This window comes from Microtus ochrogaster, unplaced genomic scaffold (assembly GCF_000317375.1).
Source record: "Microtus ochrogaster isolate Prairie Vole_2 unplaced genomic scaffold, MicOch1.0 UNK12, whole genome shotgun sequence".
Classification (NCBI taxonomy): Eukaryota; Metazoa; Chordata; class Mammalia; order Rodentia; family Cricetidae; genus Microtus; species Microtus ochrogaster.
In genome coordinates, this window is record NW_004949110.1 from 2,563,538 (window position 1) to 2,581,083 (window position 17,546).

The 17,546-nt window shown below is 36.1% G+C and overlaps 1 protein-coding gene across 2 annotated transcripts; it reads left to right on the forward strand.

The window, feature by feature from the left end:
* Nucleotides 1-833: 833 nt before the first annotated feature.
* On the forward strand, nt 834-16,746 carry LOC101991511 (phospholipid scramblase family member 5). 2 transcript variants are annotated; one of them, XM_026789026.1, is made up of 7 exons: nt 834-846; nt 4,909-5,093; nt 10,369-10,411; nt 11,424-11,644; nt 13,110-13,271; nt 14,750-14,911; nt 16,708-16,746. In XM_026789026.1, the coding sequence occupies exons 1-7, from the start codon at nt 834-836 to the stop codon at nt 16,744-16,746; spliced, it is 825 nt and encodes a 274-aa protein (XP_026644827.1). The 2 variants fall into 2 exon arrangements, with proteins under 2 accessions (XP_026644827.1, XP_026644828.1); XM_026789027.1 differs by having other exon boundaries at nt 4,909-5,057.
* Nucleotides 16,747-17,546: the final 800 nt, after the last annotated feature.

The window sequence follows — 17,546 nt, forward strand, 5'->3', positions numbered from 1 at the left end:
AATTAAACTTCCTTTTTTTTTTTTTTTTTTTTTTTGGTCCCTATACCTTTTGAGGCAACTGTATGACTTAGAGCAGACAGTACCTTAATGTGTCCAGTGCTATAGCACTGAGGCTAACGAGGTGCACAAAGTCCCACGTCCTCCTGGGAAACTGCGCTCATAACCACAAGCTGACTCTTGAAGGTTGATATTTCATTTTCAGTACCCGATGAGTCAAGTGTCTGTAGGCTTTGCTTAGCTCCATCAAGCAAATTTTGATTCCCAGTCCCCGTGATTGATCACGTTTCATTCACAACTGAAAATAAAGAATTATTTACATGTGTAAGAGCTTGGGGATCTATCCTTTTCTGGTTTCTTGTTTGTTTTTTGGGGTATGGGTCAGACAAAAATCACATGACAAAATGAGGGAAAATGTGACTCTAACGTTTGAACAGATCAGGAATTGTATTTCCATCTATGACAGCCTTCCAGGGTATAGGATGACTTACACAGCCTCTGACTCTGAGAATGTAACAGACCACATCCAACTCCAGAACACAACGATATAAATGCTGTGCTTTCCTTTCTCTTGGCTATTTCTAAATAACTCTTTCAGCTACCAAGCTATATGGCTTCTTCCAAGTAGATCTTTTACCTAGGGTGATGGCCTCATCTCCTCCTGTTGTCTGAACAGATAAAATCAAACACTCTAGAACCAACCAGGCGCCTCTGTTGTCTGTAAGCTGACATGAAGCAGACAGCAAGGGTCGGGAGCTTTATTCCTTCTGTTCTCTCTGTGTTGAAACAGGAAAAGACTTTCCACCTGCCTGCCTTTGAAGGGGACTCAGACTGCCATGGCCTCTAAAGGTAAGGGTAAACATAGCCAGCGTCTAAATTTGGCCTCGTATATGTTATAACGACAAGTGCATGGATATTGGAGCATTATAACCGGTCTGGTTGGTACTTTAAAAAGCTGTCATTTATTGCTCTTGAACACTGGAATTTGAATTATTTTACTTGAAGGTTTACTTTGTCCTAACTAAAAACACACACCCCACACTTTTAGCCAAAAGAATGTAAAGAGTCCGGCTGTAAAATGTGTTTTTGTTGCTGTAAATGCAAACCTAGCAATTTAATAAGAAAAGCTGTAAAGCAACTTTGAGAGTAAGGAGGTTTAATTTAAACACAGAAATGGGATGAAATTCTAAGTCTAAATGAATCTGAAAGAAGGATTCCACATAGACATCTAAAAAAATGTTATCCAAACATTCATAATTGCTCATTTGTTGTTCAAAGTCACATGGCACTCAGCCCAGTGAAAAACAGAATATCAGTGAAGCCTCAACTTGATGCAGCAGAACTAAACATTTGTGCTTTATAAACTTAAAATATTTTGAAAATACTTTGGTAGTAAATTCAGCATAAAAAATCAATCAAAATGATCAAAATATCCAATTTAAGCAAGAAGATCTATTAGGGATATTAGGAGAAAAGGGTGCAATTTCACTTAGAACCCTAAAACTATTGAAATATGTGTTTTAATTGAGACAGATTTCAAAAGATGAGAGATAAGGTTTCATCAGGGCTAATAATACACAATCACAGTAAGACATTTCTATAAAAATTATAATCCATTTTTATTCAGTTATCAAAACAATACACTATCAAGCTCTATAAAGAAAAGTTTCAGAATGAGTAAGTTTGATTTGTGAAACTTAGGGGAGCAATTAAAACTAGTCACAAGTGTAACCTCCCCTAAATTATTTAAACAGATGACTCAGTCCAAATAGTGTGAGTCCATTCTTGTTTGCTTCGTGAACACATCGCTGACAACTATTAAACAAATTAAGTAGTCTTTATATTTTTCATTCTTATTTAATGTGGGTCTGGGAATCCCTGGGAAAGCTTATAAACAGATGAGAAACTTCACCAGAAAGAAAAAAATAGTGACTTTTACTGCATGTTTGCAGAACAGTCTCTATGCTGACAACAAGCAAACACAAACCGTGACAAACATTCCTTGAAGACTGAAACTATCACTGGCCAAACACCTCTCGTTTTATAAATTAAGAGGAGCGACAGAGCGGCCTGGAAGGAAAGAGTTGCACAGTGTGTAAATTATTTATGGTTCAGTTATACATTTTTAAAAGAGTAGATAGAAATTCAAAGCCCGATACCAATTCAAAGGAGATTTCTATTCATCTGGTGGTCTGGGTCTTTGAAGAAAATGTGACCGGAAAGCAAGATTATGATTAATCTGCCAAAAAGACATGATGTTCAGTAATGAAAAAGACTTTGTTTGTGAATTAAAGCTGCACTAAACCTAGAGACAATGTTTAAGACAAAAACAAACATCCCTCTGGCCAATTGAGAACATTTAGCCCACGGTTTGGACAGAACATTTATTATAAAATTAAAGAGACAGGAAGATATTGTTTAAATAGAAAATCTTGGTTGAGCAATAGCCTTACTAATTTTTACCCCCCAAAAATGTTTGAGGCCATGTTTTTCAAAAATGTTTAAAGATATGACCATAACTCCATAGTGGTCTTTGGCCTATGGAACTATATTGTCCGGTAGCATCTTCTGAGAGACTTGGGGTTAACAGGGCATTTCATAGACAAATCCAAGGAAGCCTGAGCTCGATGCCATAGATCCAAAGAAATGTGTATCATCTGGAACCTCTTCAAGTGGTAAAAACAAAGACAAGGAAAGGCATCCTCTGAATCTGCTGTAGGGTCAGACACCTGGGAGCCCAGGCCAGGAACGTGCAGCCCTTGTGGGAAAGCAACTGCAGCCTCATCACCTACAAGTTCTCTTACAGAGGGGCCAAAGGACAAGTTTCTTCATTTGTTTAATTCTCAGGCAAGTCTTGTATGGATGTCAAAGGCCACGGACAAATGCAAACTAAGCAACCAACATCAATATTAATATAAACCCAGCCGGTTCCTACAACCTTAGGGGCAAATAAATAAATGAGTCATCTGGCAATTGCCCCTCATTAACACTTCCTGTATGCACAAGCTTAACAAGCTTGTCATTACTAGAATCAATTTATTCCTCTGTCCAAAGGACCATTTGTCTGTGTCCCTTCATCCCTGTTCAGACTATGCTTGGGTTTTCTTGATGATAAGATAGGCTTATTATCTTAGAAAGAATCCTACTGCATTTTTAAACTGTGTGACTACAAGATACAGACAAATACCTCAGACAAGAAACTTTTTATAAAACTGGGTATCCTTGTAGAAATAAGACCATTATAATTTATATTAAGTATTTATATGGCACCCCAGTTTTACTATATGCTCAGTGACATCAATCACTCAAATGTTATGCAGCTGATATAAATTTATTCTTTGTATCAATCCAGAACCAATTCCTTTGTCTCATTCATGTGCATGTTACTTAACAAAATTTCAGTCTGTCCGTGATGGACCACAAAGATCATGGTACATAAAATGTTGCTAACCAATAATGTTAGAGACTTTTAAACATACACCATGAATGGAATTACATAATGATTTATATATTCTCAGAAAATGTTAATGCTGTTAAGCAATGTGATGTTTGACTGTGCTTTCTTTCATGATGAACCCTACTACAGTTTGAAAAAGAAAACTTGGCCATTCACTTTCTTGTAAATCAACAGCTAAGATAATGCAACACAACATTGAGAAACAACTTAAATTTATTCACATATTTTTCTAAAAAAAAAAAAAAAGAACCTTAACACTCGATGAGGATGAGAATCATGAACACCAGTAGTCTATGGGAAAAAATTAGTATCTAATGAGGGAAATAACACAATGATATTTATGAGAATGAAATAGGGGAACTAGTAGAAAGCTAACGTTTAGAATTTTAAATAAAGATTCTCCTGCCTGGGGCTGATGCATAACATCACATAGACTAATACACAATAAATAAGAAACTCACAGAGTCCAATGTGAGATGACTGAAATAGAAGCAAATTTACTCAGCAGTAATATTGATACCAGTGAACTAATAAAGTGACCTTTATATAATTCTATATAAATATACTAAGACACTCACAGATAAATTATTATTAGCTTTTTTAAGCTTACTCAGTTTAACAGTGAGTTTTCAGAGGATATCCTCATACTATTAGGACTATTAGTTTTATGTAAGATCTTATCAAAAGGCAACTTTGCAAACCTTCCACCCCAATCTCTGAATCAATAGCTGGAGAGAGGCCTAACACCTATTTTGATAGGTTCCCCACTCCAGGTGGTTCTGATGAAGGCTGAAATATTCGAGTCATTCAATTAAACTGGGCTACAATATTATGACTATTAAATTGGGCAGAGTAACTCCATAAAGTACAAGGCAGCTCCATAATATTCAGAGAAAGGAAATTCTGACTTTAATCCCAGCACTTGGGAGGCAGAAACAGATGGATCTCTTTGAGTTCACAGCCAACCTGGTCTATAGAGCAAGTTTCAGAATAGGCTCCAAAGCTACAAAGAAACTTTGTCTCTAAATAAATAAGTAAATGGTAATTAAAACTTAGAGGTAAAATTCAAGTCTAGGCTATGAGTACAGGCTAACAGGTGTTACCTTGCACTTATACACAAACATATTTATACATGTGATGTATCTCCAGGCCAGTTATTTAAGTCATTTAACTTATTCTCACAACTACCAACATTTTTCTCTGTTCCTTTTTCTCTGGCTGAGAAGTCAAGGGGTGGTGGTATGGAGTAGTGAAGACAAAGAAAAGTTCATTAATATGAGAGAGGTATCAATCAAGGAGCAACTTCAATCTAAATCAAAAAGAGAAAAGAAAGGGATGGAGGAAGGAAGGGAGGGAGGGAGGAAGAAAGGGAGGGAAGGAAGGAGGGCGGAAGATTAAGTAGAAGCAAAAGCAACCTAAATATTAGCACACATACAGATATTCATCTCTTGCAGATTCCCAGAGTCAAAAGCCTGGAAGACTGCCTGGTTTTCTTCCAGGATCTACAGACCCAGATCAACACTTTCGGGCAGCTTCTTCCCATCCCAGGAAACAAGCAAGGCAGCAGCCTGATGACCGTCAGCCAAGTCGTTTCCTGCCAACAGCCAGCCTCCCCCCTGGTCTAGAACATTTAAGCCAGGTTTGCATGCCTTTCCGTTTCTACTCCTGTGTTCCCTTTAAAGGCAATTCAAACTCGGTTTCTTGTTTTTCAACCAATAATTTAATGGAATGCAGAATGCATTATAAATCATAAAGTTATAAAGTACTGACTATATATTTGTTAGGTAGATGGGATTTTATTTGACACTATTGTCACCTGTCCTTATTTACTTGACAGAGTGATGAGACTAAATAGCCTTGACTTTGCCGTTTAGCATGTTTGTCTACTTTCTGTTCATTGCTCAAGGTGTGGAGGCATTCTCAAGGAATTATTAGACTAGGCCACCTACGCCTATTAATTAGACATCTATGGAGCACTTGGATATTCAAGGCACATAAGAAGCATAAAACCTACCCCTGTCACTCAAACATTTTATTAGTTAATGATCAAACAAAAAACATTGATTAAAAAGTACAAAGCAAGGCACGGAAGCCAGGAAAACACACATCTTTAAGGGAGAAGGCAGTCGTGGAGACTTCAGCAAGGAGTTGAGCTGCTCTCAAAAGCAATGTGAAAATCCAAGGGAAAACAATTTACCAAGGCCACATTACTCTCTTCTGATGTTCCTGAGTCTTTAGGTCAACCTGCTTGAACAATTATATCACACTATTAGGTACTGTTGCTGTTCGAGCTAGGGCACTTCAAGTCTTATAAAACTATGTCATGCGGCACATAAATAGAAATTGTTGTTCATATGTGAATGTATTATTGTTGTTCTAACACATCACCCTACACAAGATTAGAAAGACTCTAACACTAATATTGAGATGTCAGCACATCTGCTACCACGCTCCCTTGTTTGGCATTCCTTCAAACATAAAATCTATCTCTTTTATCAAAATCAAATCTCTGTGTTAATTCCCTTAAGGAACAAGAGATTTCTGCTATGCCTGATAGGGTTTAAGCTGCATGCAGCATATGTTCCTGGGAAAATGTTTATAATTGCAGATGCCTTCCCCAGAAACCCACTGGCAGACAAATGTTCTACAGAGACTGGCGAGCTCAGGGAGCTACGGAAAAGAGCTGGAAAAGCTAACCTACCATCTTCCATCTTCCATCTGCAGAAAGGATCAGCTGTAAGAGCTGGCTAGAGTTGATTAACTGCTGCAAGCTGTTTGGGAGTGTTGTCAGTTTGGCAAGGTTTTTGCCAAATATAAAAGTGATATACCAGCGCCAGAGGGCTGAGGTTTGATGATCACATATGGTCATCGCATATTCTTCTTCCACCCATGAAAGATGACATACCGTGGCCAGATGCCTGACCTGAATACATGTTCTAACTTTCAATAAATAGACAGAAGAACTCAGGAGCTTCAGTTTCAAATGCAGTGCATTTTCTAAAAACATACGTCTGCCAATATTTTTTCAGAAAACAAAAGACACCATAAATTGTTAACATTTTTTTCCTAAAGGAAATGACTTACTCATTTTGTACTAAAAGAATATGGGTTCACTTTAAGCTCTGTACATATAAAAAGATATGTGGGAATTTCAAAAGTATTTCGTGTGAATCTGTAGGAGAATGCCTGTTAAATGACTTTGTGTGTGCTGTTTTTCCTTTTATTGAAAATATGCTTTTTCTTCACATCCTAAATCCTGATTCCATTCTCCCCATCCTCTTCTTCTCTAAGTCTTACCCCACTTTCCCTCTCTTCCAGATCCACTCCTTTTCTGTCTTCCATTAGAAAATAAACAGGCTTCTAAGGGACACCAAAATAATTATAATATAATATGATATAATATGATATAATATGATATAAAACATAATGAGATTTTAAAAACCACCACATTGGAATTGGACAAAACAGACAGAAGGGAAAGAGCTCTAGGGAAGGCACAGGAAACATAAACCCACTCATTTACACACTTGGGAATCCCAGAAAAACACTAAAGTATAAGCCATAATATGCATATAAAGGATTTGTTGTCTTAAGAGAGGAGAAGGAAAACAAAACACACACACACACACACATAAAAACTAAAAAGATTTATAACTTTTTTAAAAGGGAAAGTCCTAACATTACAATGTGATTCAAGGAACCTCCAAAGATGCCATTGAGTTCATTTTCTGTTGGCCATCTATTGCTGGGCATGCAGCCTACCCTTAAGAATAGTTTGTTTCCCCAGTGATACTCCATTGGAGAAAACCAGATTTTCATTGGCAAGTGACTATTAGTTGGAGATAGCTTCTGGGTTAGGGCATGTGTCTAGTTCTCCTTTCAGCCCTGAGGCACCATCTGGTGCAGACCCACGCAGACCCTGTGTGTGCTGCCTCAGTCTCTGTGAGTTCCTGTGGTTTTGAGGATGTTGATTTAGAGGGCCTTGGTTTCTTGGTGTCGTCCATCCCCTATTGCTCTTAAACTCTTTCTACCTCATCTTCAGTAGGGTTTCCTAAGTCCAGAGGAGAAGGATTTGATGGAGACATCATTCAGGGTTGAGTGTTCCAAGATTTCTCACTCTGCATAATGTCGGTTTGTGAGTCTCTTCAGTATTTGTTCCCATCTGTTCCAGGAGGAAGCTTCTCTGATGATGACTGAGTAAGGAACTGATCTAGGAGTATAGATGATTGTCATTATAAGCCACTTTATTGCTACATTTAAAAAAAGAACAATAGTACTTGTTTTACCTTAGATCCCTGGGATATCTAGTCTCGGGTTGTTGGTTACCTAGGCAGTGTCTGGTATGGTTCAGTTCATGGGGTAGGCCTTAAATCTAATCAGATATTGGTTGATTATTTCTGCAGGCTTTGTGCCACCCTTTCACCAGCATATGTTACAGGCAGGACAACCTTGTAGATCAAAGGGCTTGTGGTTGGATCGGTGCTTATGTATCTCCCTTGATAGAGTGCAGAGTGCCTGTCTGTATCTAAGATGCTAGCACGCAGAAGTGAAGGCTCTATGTACTTCATATAAGTGTGTATGAGAATGTCTGTTAAACAACTTTGCGTGTGATAACTTTCAACTGAAAGACATACAAATTAGTCAAAACTATGAATATTTGGAAGTATTGCATATTTCAAGAAATAAACCAGAAAAATGTAAGAAAAATCCTTCTACATTAAAAACTAGAAGGTTATTTAAACTCTTACTATATTATTTGTGAATTAACTCTCAAGAACATTGTGTCAAACAATTTGAAACTAAATATATGTATTTATAGTAGGATCTGAGAAGCTAGTAGATACTTTCTATATAGATCTACACATTGACAATAATGACTAATATTTACCCCTTTAGTGTCATAGTATAAATATTAAAATTTGTTCAGTTATCAACAAAAGGGTAAAATCACACACAAACATTCATTTTTAAATTTATTCAATGATATCAATACTTGTAATCTTTATTTTTAAATTTTAAGTTATAATATTAAAAACTGTCATGTTTTCATTGACTCAGTATTTTAAAACCACTTTATTTGTCCTGGTATCTGGAGGATATTTTGATCTGTTTAAAATTTCTACTGATTCCTCGTACACCAGCCAGCAGGAGACAATGGAAAGGGTTCATTTAGGACAGTTTATTAGTAGCTCAGGACTATTCAAAGGAAAGTATAATAACCAAATAAACATTGTCAAAGGAAGGATGCTTGCCCACAGAAAGAGATTAGTTCACTTTTTATTACGCAGGATGACAAAGATGAGAGAGAGGAAAACGGAGCAGAGGTTAAGGTGTCACTGTGGAATTGCTTCCTTTGTCCCTAAAGTTAGGTTAGCCATGACAGTGGAGTAGCACTGGTGGCTAGCTGCATGCTGTATTCTTAGAGCTGGTTCCTAATTTCTTGGGATGTCCATCTAGTTGACATTTTTATTTATTCTTGACAATCCAATAAGACAATATAGTAAAGTCTATAGTTCAACAAATACTTCATGTGCATCATTCAGTTAACACCTGGGAATTAGAGATGCACCTTCCTTTTTCATTCTGTAGTAGATCTCTATAGCTTCAAAATTTAAGACTAGAATTGGATCCATGACACCAATATTCAAAGATGATAAACTCAGACATCTTATCTCTGATTTCTGGAGTTGTAGATTTACAATCAATACCAAAGTTGATGAAAAAAAAATGCCTTGGCTTAAAGAATCCTGTGGAGTTTACATGCATGAATAGAGCATACTGTGACAATAATGTTGATTGGGTTAGAAATGAAGCTTTAGAAATGTAATCAGCAGTGCAGTCAAGGCTTGTGATTTGGCTTTAGTATTTCTATGAGCTGATTCAACTAAAACTACAAAACCCGAGGCTGTTCTAAATCGCATATTACATATTTCCTTTGCAAAGGTCGTATATGGGCTGACAAGATAGCCAGGGGGTAAAGGTGATCTACTCCAAGCCTGACAACGTGACTTGCATTCCCAGAGTGCACACAAAGGTAGAAGAAGAGAAACAAGCCCTTAAAATGTGTCCTCTCACTACTGTATGGGTGCTGTGGTATGTACAACATACATCATGCACACAAACACACACAATAACAAATAAATCTGTAAACTGCAGAATTTTTTTTTTTTTTTGCGTAATTTCTTTTTAATTACCTAGCCCAAATGCTGTGGCGGGTATTTGGTAACAGAACACTTATTCCGCTTCAGTTGACATTCTGTTGATGTCTGAACGTTTTCTGTCTTCCCTAGCCTGAAGGAAAATAAGAATAAGAGCTATTTATAAACTGTCATCTTCCAACTTAAACAGATATTTCCTCCTTGAGAGGTGCATGGTGCCAACTGAAGGAGCCAACTGATGGATGCCCATCCTGTGGCTTCATTTCCTCACAAGAAATTTGGGGACATTTTAAAAATGTCTTCAGTATTACTATTCAGAGGTTATTTTAAAAACGTTCTTAAAATACTGTTTCTCATTTTCAGAAAGTTAGCATAACCACTGCTGTTTTTCTTGTTCTTGGCATTTTAAGAGTTCTATAAATTATTAGTTGGACAGTAATATTTGGTGAAGACAGGCCATGCATCCTGTAAGTGAAACATAGCCTCATAGAGAAATTATAGAGTGATTATTTGAGTAAAAAATTCTTCCTTATCAAATTTGTTCTTTAATTGAAATATAGTACAAATATGTTTGTTCATAAATCCAAAATAAAAGTTAAATAATTTTTTCTCAGAATTTGCTTTGATTCCTATGGTTAAGTCTTTGCCTTATAAATTGTGAGTGTTTGGAATGTTTTAATGAAAATGACAGATTTCATGCTGCAAAATAAGGGCTGTGGCAAAATGGTTTCACTTCCTGTCTATCATTCTTTGCAGCTGGACCTGATAATCATTCATCAGCAGGTGGAACTTCTCGGGAGTAAGTACATCGGAGTTTGCATTTACTAAAACTTTTGAAAAAACTTTACTGTTCAAAAGAAAATGTTATAAACAATGGGTAGAAAGATTGAATGATTGCTTAACCTATTTTTTAAACAAAATTAAACTTATTAGTTTAAGCACAAGTAAAGTATAAAAGTAAGTCCTTCATAACAGTGACATCCATATTCTAATAAAATCAGTCTTAAAGTGGCAAGCAGTAATTAATATCCCATTGAAATTTCTTAACATTCTGAGAAGGGGATATCACAGTTGAGAGCATATTAAAATTTAATCAACACAAATGCTATCATTTTATTCCTTCACAATCACCTCAATAAAATAGGCACACAGCTTATCAGTAGATAGATGTGTGTAAGGATGATTAACAATTTCAAATTACTTGAGTGTTAGCCGGGCGATGGTGGCGCACGCCTTTAATCCCAGCACTTGGGAGGCAGAGGCAGGAGGATCTCTGTGAGTTCGAGGCCAGCCTGGTCTACAGAGCTAGATCCAGGACAGGCTCCAAAGCCACAGAGAAACCCTGTCTCGAAAAAACCAAAAAAAAAAAAATTACTTGAGTGTTTTCTGTTTATAAGAGTCTATATTACTCCAAAATATGACAGAATTGAAGAAGTTGGCCAGTACCACTACTGTGGATGCTAAAAGGAAATTTAGATACAGTAAAAGAAAATAGTACTACTGTAAATTGTCCAAATAACTTGCAGAAGAACAATAGGGTTATCATTTGAGCAATGATTTCTTTTTTATACAATGTTATTTGGTTGAAAGGTGTCACAATATGTTTGTTCATAGTTCTAGAATAAAAATTAGTTATTAGTTTTGTTCTTGGCTCTTGCTCTGACATCTAAACATGGAAAGAGATGTGTATAGAGATGAGACTATCAGTTCAGTATATCTGCAGCAACTCTATGTTCTCTTAATAATCCTTGACTTTTGACAAGTGGTGATGCCAATCAAAGCATGTCTTCATATGATGTGTTTTCTGATAGTGATACTCGGTACTGAGACTTCCAACAAATACGAGATCAAAAACAGCTTGGGACAAAGAATTTACTTTGCAGTGGAGGAAAGCATCTGTTTTAATCGTAATGTGTGTTCCACGCTGAGAGCCTGCACCCTGAGGATCACAGACAACTCGGGTCGAGAGGTGATTACAGTGAACAGGCCCCTAAGGTGTAACAGCTGCTGGTGTCCCTGCTACCTACAAGAGGTTGGTCACCGCCTCTGAGCATCTTTCCTTTTTAAGATTATTCCTTTAAGTGACATTCATCTGGAGCTATGTGACAGTCAACATAAGGGTTGTTTGAATTTATATCTTCCCTTTTAGGATAAGGAAAACATGAAGATTTGGTGAGGTACTTTTTCCATTTGTAACCCAAAACTACATTAGCTAGCATTAGATTAAATGCTAAAGGGAGTTCATGTTTCCTGTAAAAATGAGACATGACCTCCTGAACTAGTGTATTACACAAGCAATTGCAATATCTTCCAGTGCCCACTAACAAATACAGTCATCTTCTCTAAGAGTAGCAATGCCCAGGAGGTGCCATGACACTTAGCCTCTACAAAGATGTCATCTTCCATGGGTGTTATTCTCCTCAGATAACATTTACCATTTGCACATTCAATAAACCCACAGTATGCAATAGAGTGATGTTATTTAATTGTTTTGCTTTAGAATATGTCATTGTCATTGTTAATAAAACTGTAACAATAATTTTTATTGATGTAGAAAACTACTCAATTTGATATGATATCTCTGTGGACTCTAATATTACTTCATCCTCTATTCAGCAGATTATATATATGTGTGTGTGTGTGTGTGTGTGTGTGTGTGTGTGTGTGTGTGTGTTTTGAGATCTAAGACATTAAGTATAAGATATATATTTCTATATATTACACATGTTTATATATGTTTATACATAAATATCATATATTTATATATTTTTGGCAAGCTTGATTCATAGGAAGTTAAAGTACTGTGGGAAAGAGTGAATTTGTGTGCTTTTACTATATATATGCATGACTATGACATGCATGTCATATGTATGACATGCATGACTATGACATGTATGTCATATGTATGACATGCATGACTATGGCATGTATGTCGTGTATGACATATGCCATATGACTATATGTGTGTCACATATATGAATATATATGTATGTATGTCTTGTTTCCTTCTAAAGAAACATCTCTTATTGCCCCCATTCCAAACTTTCTTACAAAAAGATTCTACTTGGCTTACACTCAAATGCTGAAATAATGTCAGAAATAAAAAATGTGAACACTCAACAACTGAAAAAAAGGTTAAAATGGATCTGCCCTATGCATACAACTGAGAAGTAGTAATTGAGTTTCTCCATGCTAAAAAAAAGTTATGATTCACTCACTGTCACAGGTGAGGTGGGACGACAGCTGTGCCAAGGACACAAAGGCATTTAGAGGGGAGTGTGACACACATCAGCAGAATGAATTCTTATCATTTCCATGACACAATACAAAATGTCAAAAGAAAACACCAATTTTTATCCTAAATAATATTTATAATGATTATTATAATACATCAGTGATTTCATAACAAATACTATGTAGAAGTAAGTTGGCATTCTTCTGTAATTGATGTACAACAACCTTACGAAAATGTCATTTTTTACAATTTTCTCTTACAGCTAGAAATTCAAGCCCCTCCTGGTACTATAGTTGGTTATGTTGCACAAAAGTGGGACCCCTTTCAACCCACATTCACAATCCAAAATGCAGACAATGAAGATATTTTGAAAATTGTTGGTCCTTGTGCAACCTGTGGCTGTTTTGGAGATGTGGACTTTGAGGTATGAATGACAAAGAAAGTTTTGCTTAGTTCCTGATTTCTTGCAACATAATTCAGTTTATAAAACATCCAAATCATGGGGCTGGAGAGAAAGTTCAGTGGTTAAGAGCACTAACTGTTCTTCCAAAGAACTGGGATTCATTTCCCAGCACCTACATGGCAGTTCACAACTGTCTGTGACTTTAGTTCCAAGGAATCTGGTATCTTCACCCAGACATACATGCAGGCAAAACCCAATGTACATGAAAAAATTAGTTAAAAAATTCCAAATTATGATAGGCAGTCGTGGCAAATGCCTTTAATCCTAGAACTTAGGAGGCAGAGGCAGGTGGATCTCTGTGAGTTTGAGGACAACCTGGTCAACAGAGTGAGTTCCAGGACAGTCAGGACTGTTTCACAGAGAAGCCTTGTCTTGAAAAACAAAAAACAAAAAAAACTCAAAATCATAATGTATCACTTAAATACATTTTAAAAATTGCATATTAGCCCTGGCTGTCCTGGAACTAGCTCCGTAGACCAGGATAGCCTCGAACTCATAGAGATTCACATGCCTCAGCCTCCCAAGTGTTAGGACTAAGGCATGTGCCACCATCTCCTGGCTACATGACTTCTTAATAATATGACTGAAGTGAGTTTAAATACCAGGGTTTAGTTTCCATGCTATAGATATGTCCTAAGAAACCTTTCCTATTTTGATTTTCTATCACCATAAGGAAAGGGAAGGTCCATATTAAATAAATGTATCAGCACAATAAACAGGATAAAGAAATAAATATTTGATGAATCAGATGTGGATTCCTCACTCAGTGGGCGTAATAGATTTCAATGTCAGACTCACCCCAATCTCTTGTTTACACACTAGCTCAAAGTGATTTCTAATACTTATAGTTGGTTAAAAGGAATGTGTTGACAAATGTCCGAGTGTAACTAAAGAGTGTAGTTTGACAATGCATTAGGTTTAAAAGCTTCACTAATTACAGAATTAATAATTTTTTAAATTTATGAATTATACTTAGAAAATATGAAATGCATCCAAATAGAAATTTTTAATATCCCTGTGTGTATGCACATGCATACACACACACACAAACACACATAGTATTGTCCATGTACTTTATGATGGCCAATTCGGGTTTAAAATCTGAACACAGGTACCTTCATACTTAGCTACATAACTAAGAGATGTACCTGCTGCCATCTTGTGGTTGTGTAGCCTTAATTATTTACTCCATCTACATAGAAAACGAAAAGGAAAGCAAACTAGAATGGTCTACAAACTGTGGCATCTGAAATCCTTGAACACGCTGGAGGTGAGTATTCACACCTGTGCTGATACGCAGGCACAAACACCGTAGAGCTACTTTTTGAGGTGGCGAACAATATAGTCTCTTAAATTCACAGTGAAGAAACAGACTGAGAAATGGCAACTATTCTCTTTTTTATCTGCAAAGCTCATAGCTCTTATTTTTCTTTTCAAAGGTGCAAACTGTGGACGAAAAGATTACAATTGGGAAGATTTCCAAGTACTGGTCAGGATTTGTCAATGACGTGTTCACAAATGCTGACAACTTTGGGATACATGTTCCTGCAGATCTCGATGTGACACTCAAAGCAGCAATGATTGGTGCTTGCTTTCTCTTTGTAAGTTTGGTCTAAGCTGCATAGATGAATTTCATCCTTACGTGCCAGCCTCTATAGAGCTAATCCTCCTCAACCCAGTCTTGACCCACAGAACATGCTTTATACACAGAAGGCAGTTTAAGATAGGATCATCATCCTTTGGAAACCAGAATTTAGAGCTTCACGTTTTGCTCAGGCTGATAACACAGGAGTCAAGTAACATCTTTGCCAAAATTCTTGACTAGTTTTTGCCTCGGATTTCCCCCTATCATGAATATTTTGAATTCACAGAAACCTGCAGGTGTTTTTTTTTTTTTTACATAAGCCAACATCTTCCCTCTTCCTTTTTTGTTGCACAGAATTTAAGATCTCAAACCCAATGATTACAGCAATCTATGATGCTGTTGAATAAACTCAACCCATTTATTGTGTCTCCACTAAAGATCATAAACAACATTAATTAAAAGTAATTTCAAGGTTATATTTTCAATGGACACAGAGAATTAAGTATAAACTAGGTAATATATATGTATATATATATATATATATATACATAGAGATATATATCAGAATTATTTCTTCAAAATCTTTTGAGAAATAGGCTTAACTGTTTCCTACCATTAGTAGTTGGTCCCTATCTTTATCTACAAATCAAAGTAATTCCAGTTAATTTTTCCTGACATGAAATATTAATTCATAGTACTTCATCATTTCCTGTTTATCCTTCCTATTTTTGCTCATTACACATTTTAGCAGTAACCTTTCAACACACACACATGACAAGCATGCACACAAAACAATTACACACAGAAGCATACATTTATACACACAGAGAAAGAAACACATTCTCAGACAAACACACATTCACATACCCTTTCTCTTGTTAATTACATCTTGATGATCAAGTTGTTCACTTTATTTCTGTACTAAAAAGAGTCCATCTGTCATCTTCTTTATTGACCTACTTGGCAGACAGACTGGTGACAAAATGGTCCTGATAAACAATAGATGGTTTCTGGATCTTAACCCTTGTTGATTTTCCTTTTTATTCACTTTCTGAACCCTTCTAAATATTTGTGCTTTGACAAGTGTGTTTTCCGTCCTTGACTCCCATTCTTTGGGAGATTAATGTGATCTAGGCAGGTTGTTTCGATCCCATCAATATGTAGTACATCATACATTCTCTGTGTGGCACAAAAGATTGTGGAATCGCAGACTTCACCTGGGTGCACCAGGGTCAGTTCTTGAACATGACGTCTAATGAGTCCTCTGTGCTCAATAAACGCAAATGAAGACTGATCTAGATAGTCCCCCAGTTGTATGTATGGGTAATACTCCAACAGCTAGGAAAGACACATACTTAACTGACAATAGAAAGAACTCTCATCCACTTCTTGTTAAATCAGAACCTCATGATGACTATGTGATCTTACTAGTATACGTTTTGAGACAGCTTCTTAAATGTGTCACCAAGGTACGTCATAAACACTGCAAAAGGTGATGACTGTTATCATTTCTTCCTCTGCCTTATTATGTTTACAACTGAATTTTACTGTCTTGATAACCCCCCAAAATTTCGACTGATGATATTGGGATTACTTAGATAAGGATTTAAGTTCCTTACAATATGAAAATTCAACATTTGAGAATCACAAAACTTAAAACATTAAGGTTTTTTTTTTCCAATAAATCATGAATTGCTGAAACACCATTTGGAACATCACTGACTCACATAATCAAAACTGGCATGTCAAGATCTTGATCCTAATTGTTGCCTCTTTTATAAATTCACTCATGTTCACTTTATTTGTTTGTAGGATTTTATGTTCTTTGAACACTCACTTGCTGGATTATAGCAAGCATGATGATGAAAACAATAAAATATGCAGAATACATTTCAGTAAGTAAAAGGCAAGTTTAAATGATCTCCTTCCTTTGAAGATGTCTAAATTTGACATTCTCTAATTCTTTTTCATTTTCTTCTAGATGTCCCTTGGGCTCTGAATTTAATTTCTGAATGGCTTGCATATTCTAGTTTTTATAACTAAATGTTAATTATTATATTTATTAAAACACAGTGTAATGATACAATTAACCTGGTTGTGGATGCATGATAGCTAAATACGCAATTACTAGCATGAGTACAAGGTTACTTTGAGAGATTTCCATTCTCTTTGTATCCTTTTGAAGTTACCGCAATGGTAAGCATGAAAGATGAGAGCTAAGGCTGCAGCATCACTGATGGGAATTCAATGTTTAGAAAATGCTTTGAAGTATCTCTGGTACTAAGGGTGGTTACTAATCAAAGGGCTTGAATTTCTAAAATATCTCTTCAAAAGTAGTTGCTTTTGACTTTCTTAATTTTATTTCTTTTTAAAAATTTTACACGTAGTCTTAACAAGTTAAAGTATAAGTATTTTATAATACATTTTTCACATTTTTGAGAGAGAATTTCATGCATCTCAGACTAGGCTAATTTTCTTATTAAAGTAAAAATATTTTATTTATATTGGAAAAGTTGGAGATCAAGTAAATGATATGTATAAAGATTTGGAGGAAGATAGATAGCTTCTATTTCTTGAAGTTGCAGAGGCACAATTATATTCTGTAAGGCAATTAACTAAAGTACTGAGCAGACTCATTTCAGAGATTTAAA

What these genes read in the sequence shown, in the direction of transcription:
- LOC101991511 (XM_026789026.1), top strand. An exon ending in GTCCCTGCTACCTACAAGAG is followed by an intron (nt 11,645 to 13,109) that starts GTTGGTCACCGC and finishes TTTCTCTTACAG; the next exon opens with CTAGAAATTCAAGCCCCTCC. An exon ending in TTGGTGCTTGCTTTCTCTTT is followed by an intron (nt 14,912 to 16,707) that starts GTAAGTTTGGTC and finishes ATTTGTTTGTAG; the next exon opens with GATTTTATGTTCTTTGAACA.